This window comes from Poecile atricapillus, chromosome W (genome assembly GCF_030490865.1).
Source record: "Poecile atricapillus isolate bPoeAtr1 chromosome W, bPoeAtr1.hap1, whole genome shotgun sequence".
NCBI classification, from domain to species: domain Eukaryota; kingdom Metazoa; phylum Chordata; class Aves; order Passeriformes; family Paridae; genus Poecile; species Poecile atricapillus.
Window position 1 is genome coordinate 29615610 of NC_081288.1, and position 10563 is coordinate 29626172.

At 45.0% G+C, this 10563-nt stretch overlaps 1 protein-coding gene across 1 annotated transcript; it reads right to left on the reverse strand.

Annotated features, from left to right (window-relative positions):
* Nucleotides 1–2507: 2507 nt before the first annotated feature.
* On the reverse strand, nt 2508–8688 carry LOC131592256 (matrix Gla protein-like). Its single transcript, XM_058863653.1, has 5 exons — nt 8557–8688; nt 5780–5930; nt 4957–4992; nt 3757–3832; nt 2508–2884 (listed from the first exon to the last, which is right to left on the reverse strand). Exons 2-5 carry the CDS (start codon nt 5838–5840, stop codon nt 2746–2748), a joined length of 312 nt encoding a protein of 103 aa, XP_058719636.1. The 5' UTR covers nt 5841–5930; nt 8557–8688; the 3' UTR covers nt 2508–2745.
* Nucleotides 8689–10563: the final 1875 nt, after the last annotated feature.

Sequence of the window (10563 nt, forward strand, 5' to 3'; positions counted from 1 at the left end):
GGAAATCTTTGTAATTCAGAAGTTTAATATTGGCTTCTCTTGTCTAAAAGTCAAATAAGCATTTAGACTCCAAAAGTGTTTTATGCTTCAGGACCTGGGTGGCTGAAGTTAGTTGGTACAACAAGAGCCTTGTATGGGCTACTACATGTCAATAACCCCACACTCCCCAAACCCACTACCCAAGTTACCAAAGCCACATCCCACAAACAGCATAGGAACGACAGAATGACAGAATAAGCTGAGTTGGAAGGGACCCACAAGTATCATCAAGTCCTGCTCCTGGCCTGGCACAGGACACATCAAGAGTCCCACCCTGTGCCTGAGAGCATTGTCCAGACATTCCCTGAGCTCTGTCAGGCTGGTGCTGTGGCCACTGCCCTGGGGAGCCTGTTCAGTGCCCAAACACCCTCTGTGGGGGAAGAACTTTTTCCTGATATCCAACAGTGCTGCCCCTCCACTGCCCCTTAGGAGGATGTGGTACACTGCAATGAGGTCTCTTCCTGGCTGAACAGACCAAGGGACCAAGTCTGGGTAGCTGTTTTATGGGGTTTTTTTAAAATAAAGTGTGCTCATTCTTTCTGGTAGCAGAGACATAATCTTCCTCCACCTCATATCCAGCCTCCTCAGACCCATGTGCAGGGTTACAGAAGTAAAGTTTAGGAGGCTCCCAAGGAAAATCAGAGCCATTAGGGATTTTCTCAATTTTAGAAACACTGTCTTTTAGCTTAGAGGATTAAATTTTAGCTTGCAGGATTAAAATAAACCCCAACTTTTGTCCCTATTAACTTTTCTGCAGTCCAGGAAAGCTGAATATATATAGTGATGATGTCCAGGAAAAGGTCTTGTATATATATTAATCCAGCAAAAGAGCAATATTTAAAAAGCAAATAAACATCTAAAAATAATAGGTATTCTAGGAAAGTTATGCTTCCAGATGAATACTTGAAATAATATAAATGTACAATTCTAGTAACCCAAACAGCTTTATTTATCCTCCCATCTTTTCCCAAGCTTTCTAACCAGCATGTCATCTCTTAAATCTGTTTGGTTGTTGTTTACGCTAATGAAATCCCACAGAAATCTCTGGTATTATTCATTATTTATACTGGTTAACTGGGGATTGGAATCACTGGATATTTCTGGACACAGACCCAGACAGCACTAGACCTTGTGCCTTCTGTTGTGGTGGTGCCACAGTGTCAAGTCAAACCCAGACACTGCAGAGCTGTTGTTTTTAGCATATGTGAGTTTGCTCCAGTTGGTGATCACAAGATTCACCTACTTGAGAACACAGAGAACCAGTGTGTGTGGATATACCTGATCTGTACAGGTTTTTTCCTTAAATTATTTCTGCCTCACTTTTTCCTCTAGACAAAACTGTCAGGGTGGAGTTTCCTATCAGAAGTGTTTTCAATAAATAAATCACATTTCTTTCCAAAATTCAGTTTCAAAGCTGGCAAAACTTTGAAGCCTGTTTTGGAAGAAGATGCATGTTTCTAATGGGCCAGGTAGATTTGGCTCCAGGCTTAATTTCACAGCTTAGTCAACAATTTGATACTTTATACATCACAGACTTTGATTGCATGCCATGAATCTTTCCAACTTCTATAATTTGCAGGTGTCTGTGTAAGCTTGGAGATGTGAATGTTGAAACCATCTGTGTTGAGCTGAGATAGATGTTATGTCTCCTACACAAATCGCACCAAGGGTTGTCCCAGCTGCTGTGGCTGCATTGAATTCCATGTCAGCACTGGTGCCTTTTGGCCTGGGGACAGGCCCTGGTGATGGTGAGCAGAATACAGCCATGCTCACTCCTCAGAGGTCCAGGAGGTGCTCAGTAACTTCTGCACAGGGGCAAACCACATCTCAATTTCAGACCGTTAGTGAACAGTAAAATTAAAATTTTCTACCTGAACAAAGTTGGGCCTGACCCTAAACATTGGATTTCTTTTTTCTGTTTATTTACCACCAGGATCCCCTCTCCAGCCTTTATTTCTGCAGCTTTCAAGTGCTACCAGACTAGTTTCAAGTGGAAGGGTTTTGAAAGGGAATTGCAAAAGGAAATACAGGTTAAGTTTGGACCACACGCTCCTTTCTAAAGGAGCACCTAACATCAGGACCTGATGGTAGCTGGATAAACAAAAAGCAATTTACAGGCTTTTTCTGTCACCAACTCTCACCCTAACTTTGTTTCAAGATTAAGTAGGTGCCTTCTGGATTTTGTTTGTCCAACTCAGGAAATATTTGATCCTCAAAAAGTGCATCTGCATTCTGAACACCCCACTGTTTTTAGATGTCTTAGGACTGGGAGCTGACACTGTCCAGTGACCTCTGAAAGAAGCCACTTGTAGAACCTGGAACAAGGACATTATAGATTCTTCCAAAGCCATATGCTTGAAAGGCAATGGTGGCTTTCCCCATAATCTGCAACAGAATGTATGATAAATTCAGTTCCTTCATGGAAAATTGCATACCCCCCTTCCAAAATACTGTGAGTCATGACAAGATAGTATCAAACCAGCGATTTATTTCGTAGTAAACACCCACATCCTGAACCTCTCTGTGATCTCTGCTACATCAGCTCAGCGCTAATTAACACAGCGTAGGAATCCATGGCTACATGGGAGAGAAGCAGCAGGCAGGATAACATACAGGGATACAAGCAACTGAGTATGTTTCAGAGCCATTGCGATTTTGGGGAGGATACCCTGGACTCCAGGCCCCAGGGCGGGGACAGGTCATCCTTTACTTAGTCCTCCTCCTCCCAAAATAGTGTTTGTAAGCAGCAGCGTAGCCATGGCGAAAAGCGTACATTTCACAAGGGTAGTAGTCCTCGCAGAGCTCCCTCTGATGCTCCTGGGGCGCCTTACTACGCTCTCTGATCCTGTAAAGGAGAGAAGAGGGGTAAGTGCTGTCATCTAAAATATCTGTCTACAGCCCTTTTCTGTCCAGAAACTCCCCTCTGGGATTAAGGATCCACCAGTGGAGTGTGTCATCCAGCTACAGAGTTCTTTGCACACCAGCTTCTGTGTTTACCACACCTGGGGAGTGACCTGACTACAGCTGGAATGTTTTGCCTCCTTCAGGCAACCTTTTATTGAGGGGCTAAGAAAGGTGGTGGGGAGAGGAGAATAGCTCCTGCCTTATCTTGAGGAAGAGTCCTCCCTTTGCAGCCTTCCCTGGCTTGCTCTCTTCAGCTCTTCAGTTCTTTCCCAAAAATATGCATAGAAAAAAGACCTGAATTATTCTGCAAAGGTCCTGAGGAGAAGGTTTGCCTTATGCCTTGCTATGAGATTATTTCTGTGCTTCAGTCTTTATTTTTACAAGCCTTGAATAAGGCATGAAATTGGTTATGTCTGTATTTTATAAATGAGGCAAGAAGGCCCTCAGATGGCCCTTTGATTTAGAAAAGGTCATGCAAGTTCTGTATGAGATCTGAGGACTAGAATGAGATCTCAAACTGAGCTTTCTTTTGGACCATCCCACACCCATTCTCTCTCCTTCTGTTGGTTCTTCCTTCAAAAAAATTAATCAGTCTTCTCAGCACGTGACATGTCTCCAAATCAAAGGACCCACTCTCTATTATCTGAATTCTTGCTTTTCCTGGCATTGGGGATTTAAATGGTACATCACATTAAAAGTGGGACTGAGACTTCTTACAAGTCACCGTGGCTGCCACCCCTGGTACCAGCCTGTGCTTGGCAAGGAAGAATCTCTTCCCACTCTCAACTTCAGCGTCCTGAGGCCATGACATACCTCTCCTGAGTGATGGCTCTTAGTCTTGTGTCAGCCTGTATGAAGTCACTGGCCCTTCGCCTGTTGAGGAAGGGATCTGAGAAGGCAAGGGGTTATTCAGAATGGCATTTTTTCAATGCCAGATTTCAACAAAAGCTAGTTTCCTCCTTTATAACAACCTCCTTGTCTGCCCTCCCATGCACAGTGAAATCCAGGACCTTTTAATATTCCCTCCTGTCCACCGGCTGGTTCATGTGCAGGCTTTCTCTTGCTCTGCTCTTATTCAAATCACCCAGGGGAATGCTACTGTGATTTTGCTGCCACAGCCCTCTGAGTGAGTGGAGAGGCCCAAAAGAGGCTGGCACCAAGCTACACAGACCATGGGACATCTGAGAACTCTCAGAAGAGCTACAAAAATTGTGCAATTGCTCACAGGAAGGGCCTGAGTAAGTTTCTCTGCATCCAGGGTTAGACAGTCAGTGAGAAGTCTGTGAGGCAGTTTTGGACTGAGGGACCTGAAAGTCCCTTCTGACTGTTTTGAGAATCATTACAGTCCTATAGCAGAGTTCAGAAGTCTGTGGATGTCATTGATATTGGCTTCTATATGTGCCTTTGTGCTGCTGACTACTTGCTTTGTTCTTCTTCCAGATGTCCTAATTTCTTTTTAGTATCAATTCACCTGTTTTCTAACCTCTCCACGATATTGCTTGTTCCAAAGAGAGACTCTCCACCCTTTTCATGCCTTCCCTGTGACACTCTCCCTCTTCCAGCCAGAGGACCCCTCTTATTCACATACCCTGCCTGCTTCCAAGGTGCTTAGAGTAAGGCTCTCCTTGTTCTTGGGGGAGAATAATTCTGTATGTGGCTTCTACAGTATATCTTTCCATGCTCATCCAAAAGATTTTTGAGCAATTTTATTTTTTTAGTGTCATCTAACCTGGTTTTGGTACACATAACAGAGACCTGAGCTCTGTTCTCAAATTTTGTTTTCCAATTCTTATTATATTCTATGCAAAATGGAAGTATGAGCTTGTGCCAAAACACGTGAAGTCTTCTTTTAACTCTTCCCTTTTCATTCTGAAACTCCAGCACTCAGTAAATTCATTTTCCCTGGGCTCAGTGGTTCTACCTATTTTATCCCTAGTAGAAGTACAAGTAAATGATCTTGGACATGTCTGTAGCACTCTTAAAATTCAATAAAATAGTAAAGCAATATCTTACTGAGATACTCATGGGACTCCATGCTCTCATGGGACTCTGTGGAAAGAAAGAATGAAACATGTATTATGACACTGTATTGATGGGATTCAGTATTTCATATTCAGATCAATAGAACACACAAAGAAATCAGATAATCCAGGTTTTAAGGCACATGTTTAAAAGGAAGAGAAAGGGGTCAGTGGTGTGACCTAGAATTTAAATGAGGAGTTTAAAGGGCTCAGGAGTTTAATACAGAGCTACCTGGTGATTTAGTCAGTGCTTCCAGACTCATGCTTGGTCATCCAGCCTGATTCTCCAGCCTAGTTCCTCACCTTCTGCTCCTGACACTACAGTGGATAGGATACCAATTTACCTTCAAAGCTTGCATGTGTTCTTACAGAATGGATTAGCACAGTGAAGTGCACTTGACTCTTGCATGAAGCAGCATCTTAATCTCACCAATATGGAACTGTGTGCTTCACTGGAAAAAGGGGATGATATTACAAAAGGAAAAAGGCAAATCTTCCAATTAGTAAGGAATAATTAGGAATCAGCACTCTTATCATTGTCCAGACAAAAAAAAAGGGACAAAAAGAGGAGCAGTCTGTGGGGTGAGCTGAAACAGAGAGGACGGGGTTGAAGCATCCTGGACCGTGAATTCCAATGACTGGAGATAACAGCTCTGGATCAGGACTAGGAAGATCTGACTCAGGGGCAGGAAAGCAGGCAAGAGATCAAGTTAAGGGAAAAGAAGACAGAAAGTAAAATAACAAACATCTGAACAGACCCATAAATGTCTACAGGTTTGGGGCTTTCATTCTATCCAGTAATAAAGGTCACCTACCATAGCAAGTGGCAGCCATCACCAAGACAGCCAGGAGCGTGAGGATGACGAGAGTGCGCATTGTGCCAGTGCAGGGAGGAATCTCTTACTCTGTCTTTCTCACTGTGTTTTGCTCTCTTCTCACTGAGGGCAGCTGGAGATCCTGGGCTGACTGCAAAATTAGCAGTAGAACGTTTATTATGAAAACAGAGCAAAGGAGGGAGCTTGTGAAAGAGCCTGGGCAAGATGACAGCTAGCTGGTACACATTCTTCTTGGATCTATTACAGAACATCCTCTATTAACAGACTGGATTAGGTTTTGGGAAGGAAGGGGCATGCGCCCTTCCTCTCTTAGTTCAGGGCTGGGGGACATAATCCAGAGGCAAACATGTCACTAGCACTCCACACTCAGAAAAGCTGGCCTAGGCAAGTGGAAGGAATTTCACAGGCTGCCAGGGGCCCAAAGGCAGAGGTGTGTGTTGATCCCAAATATAAATGTTTGTTTTTCTGATTTTTCCTCTGATCTGCTCTCTTTCCTCTCATCATACTCTGCGTGGATACAACCAGCCCAAACTCTTCTGTCAGCTTTGCCAATGGAGACTCTGAGCCTGAAGCTTCAAACATTCCTGTCCCACTCAGTCCCCCCCTCTCCAGCTGGCCTCTGCTGCAATGCCAACCTGCCAGCTATCAGAGGAGGAATACAGCCCTGCTGCCCCCTTTCATCTCCTACTTTATTGCTTCAGGAGTAACAACCTGAAAGAATCCCTCTGCTGGCAGGATTATGATTTTTGCATTGAGATGACAGCAGCACCCAGAATTCCATCCTTGAAGGCTCTCACTGTGGTGCGGACCCTAGGATCTTCTTACATCCCAAAGGACAGCATCTTGGTGGAGTCAGAGGCAAACATTTCCCTCTCTGGTCTAGTCCTAGCAGTCCTTGCCTCACTGGGCACCAAAGTCGCATGTCAATATAAGGCTTTTCCTTTGGGATGAATCTTCAAGGCCAGCAGTCTCAGAGAGAATTACCTTGCCTTTTAATACCTGAGAGTTTGACTGGATCTGATATCATGGGCAGCAGAGATGGACAAAACATCAGGTGATCCACTCTCCAACTCTTGAAACAGTAGAAAGCAGTGAAAGAGAAAAGGAGTTACAGAGATGGCTATCCCTGCTGGGTGTAAAGGAAAGAGTTTGCTAGAGGCAGGGGAAGACGGGAGGGAGAGAGGGAGGGTGGGTGTCCTGCAGTGGTGGTGATGGGGCTGGGTCCCCACACACTGCCTGGGGATGAACCTAGGGCACAGGAACCATTCTTTTGTCTCATCCAAGCTATGACTACTGCCTGTTTTGTCTATGTGTATATGCAGGATTTCTCACTGGCAGGATGCAAAGTGAATGCACTTTGGTGCAGACCATTCTCCCCAAAGCACTGTGCCGTTGTCACTGCTGTCACCTTCAGAGGCCACTCAGTGAAGCTGCACTGAAGGTAACACAGCCAAGAACTACAGGAACATATAGGCAGAGCCTAACACTTCATCAGTGAGGAGTGAAATTCATTGGAAGAACATCACTCAGCTTTGCAATTTACTGTTTCAATGCCAAACTCATGACCCTTTCCTGAAGCCTCCTGTCTCAGGAGAGAGAAAGAAAAAACTGACCAGGGACTTCAACTTCAGACCAAAGAGAAAGAATTGCTCTTCATCCCCATTATCCCGCCCCATGTGGAGGTCAGGTCAGTCCTGCATCATCAAGGTCCCCCCACACACATCAATTTCTTGCCTGTTCAGTGCTTAGCCTAAAATGAGGAGGAAAACTTGGGGAAAAGCCATAAGTTTGCTATAGACACAAGGTCAAAAGGGAACTGAGACTTTGCTGCTGCCACCCTGTGCCTTGCTACTCCAGTCTCTTTAAGGAAATTCTCTGCTCTGGGATCCTTTTAATTTCTTAGAACTTAGAAGTTTTGGACTTATTGTTGAATTTGGATTTTATAGGTTTCCCAAATATCTTGTACAGTAGCTGCTAAGAAAGGAAAACATGAGGGAGAGGCTGGAGGACTGACCCCAGTGGGAAAGCAGTGGGGCACAGAGAGAAAGATGCTGGGTGTACTTCGGAATGAAAGTGAGGCTGCCCAGTGGGAAACTCCAACACACTTTTGAGCCAAACCCTCTTTATTTGTCTTCACTCAGGGCAGAGCTTTCTGCTCCCTAGAAGACTCTGCTCCCATTTCAGAGGACTCTGATCCCAGAATGCCTGGAACATACCCTGCCATCAACCACAGGAGAACAGCCACAAACACCACTTTAACCCAAATGTTTCATTCTTCACCACAGAGGCAATACATTTTTCAAGGGATGAATGAACATGCCAGCTACACAGCCTTATACCAACAAATCTCTTTCGGGGAATGCTTCCTCTTGCAAAAGCACTCCTTTCTACTCCCCCTGCACTCCATACTTTCCCAGCACACATCTCCCCTACTCAACAACCAGGGCTGCCCTGAGGGTAGCACACCATGCAGCACAGTGAACCCAATCCCTCTGCTTTCTTGCAGCATCCACTGGTTAGAAATACAGAAAGGAGCTTAGAAAAACCGGCATATGCCAGGGAATTCTCTGTAGGCTCACAAATAAAGGAGGGGTCAGAGAAGCAGCCCTGATGTGTCTGCTGCTGGAGTGGAAAATCACAACACTATACATGCTGCAGCAAACACTCCTAACATTTTACAGCGGTGAAGCACCAGCAAGGCAATAATAATAATAAGCAGCTGTCCAGGAAAAGCAAGGCAGTCCCTGCATACTCACTAAGCTGTTGCTTCCCTGCCAGTCTGCAGCTCTTGTCTCAGGGGGCAGCTCTCTTGGCGTCTTGGACCCCGGACTGAAGAAGAGGGACCTTTTATTTATTAGCATCAATCAGTGACTCCTCCCCTCTCCAACTCTTGATCCACCCCCAGGCTACCATCAGAACCACCTTCTGCCCACAGCCAGGAAGCCAGCAACATCAAAGAACTGAGCCAAAAGGGAGAAAGCCAGAGCACACACCAGCAGCTAGTGGGGACACAGCCACATCCAGGTTGCCTTTCTGTGCCTGGGAGCAGTGAGTGGACAGAGATACAAGAACAAGCTCCAGTCTCCTTATTTGTTGCAAGAACCCCCCCCACCTTTCACCCCCTCCTTTTCTGGCTGTGCTCTATCTCAAGCTACAGTGCTAGCCAGGGCACCTGTTCTTCCACAGGGAACAGGAGGCCAGGAGCCTTCTTCCATCTCATGTCATGCTGCTTTTATAACTGATCCCCCTCTCAACAGTAGGCTAATATCAGACTGAAAACTCACATTAAAAAGGTGTCAGCTGGGAAACCCCAGAAGTGCCACATGGTACCAGGCAAAGAGTTGGCTTACACAAACCCAAACCCCTGAGACCCTCTGCTCACATCAGACTCACAGCAGTGCTGGGCAGCCCAGGACACATGACTGCTGGACTGGGCTTTGGGCTTCTGGCCCAAAATGAAAATGATAGCATGTAATGGAGAAAAAGAACCATCACTTTTTGGACAGACAACAGAGAGAAGCTCCTGTCCAAGGGCTTTATCTTTAGCTCCTATACCATGTTACTTGTGTTCTTGTACAAGCAGCTGTTGGTCCTCAGAGCCTGAGAACAGCAGTCTTGAGTTTTCCTCAAGACAAAGGGCGTGTGATCAGGAACCACCTTTGAAATGTAGTGCAATCAGGAGGCCATTTCTTGCCCTTGTCTACCACCCTTCAGAGTCATCTAAGTTTTCAGTCCTATGACATGCTGAACCCTGAAAGAAATCAGGACTCAGAATATCTGGTCACCCTCATCTACCTGGATGCTGGTAAACCACTGGCCCCAGTGCCATCTGGCAAACTCTTAGGTAAGTAGGAGAAAATAGGTGTTAAAACAAAAATAGCAAGGTTGTAAGGAAAGAGACAATTGGGGCAAAAACTTGAGCAGTGGAAAGGAGAAATCGTAAGAAACTGCTGATTGAATTTCTCTTGGGACTAGTTTTACTTTACTTTACTTTACTTTGCTTTACTTTACTTTACTTTACTTCTCTTAATGACTGGCTTTAAAAATTAATGCTTGTTGAGGAATTTTGTCAATACACAAAGCAAGACGGCAACAGCAGTAAAAAAGAAGTCTGAGAGCTCATACAGAATGAAAAGGATGACCTTTAAATCTTCATTAACAGGAACAGAATAATATGTAATAGGGCAAAGGCAAGGTCTGCCCTCAGGATTAGCAGTAAGAATCCTGCTGTAAATTAAAAGCTCATAAGCTGGAAGTGGGGAACAAAACAAAAAACTATGAACCAACAATCACAAAGACGAGGACAGAATACTAATTCTGAGATGTCTACTGAGAGTGTGCCAACGACATGGGCATCTGTCAGTGCCACTGGATAAGTTACGAGGGACACCTCAGCAGGATTCCTCTGCATAGCCCAGGTCACTCTCTTCATGGAATATTTCTGCTGGGAAGTGCTATAGATGAAGACTAAAAGACAATAGGATTTGCACTCACACCCAAAATGACAGACCTTTTTACCATAGCCTGTGGGAATTGCTTCTCCATCCCTGCATTGACCTCAAGGCCTTTCTAGCAGGACAATGGACTAGCAGTCAGGTTTTGTTTCCAGTACCCCCCAGGGGCTGTTTCACAGTCCACAGCTCTCGTGATTAGCAGAAGTCCCATTTCCAGCCTCTGTATTTAAAGCCATAATCCACATCAATGTGTCCCTCACTGAGTGTCCAGCTCATGCTAAGAAGGCTTCAGCAGAGTTGCTGAGCACT

Excerpts from the sequence above, each read along its gene's own strand:
- LOC131592256 (XM_058863653.1), bottom strand. The coding sequence starts at position 5,840 with ATGCGCACTCTCGTCATCCTCACGCTCCTGGCTGTCTTGGTGATGGCT. Across the intron at positions 4,993-5,779 it reads GATGGCTGCCACTTGCTATG|AGTCCCATGAGAGCATGGAG; the intron begins GTAGGTGACCTT and ends TTCTTTCCACAG. Across the intron at positions 3,833-4,956 it reads GGAGTCCCATGAGTATCTCA|ATCCCTTCCTCAACAGGCGA; the intron begins GTAAGATATTGC and ends TTGCCTTCTCAG.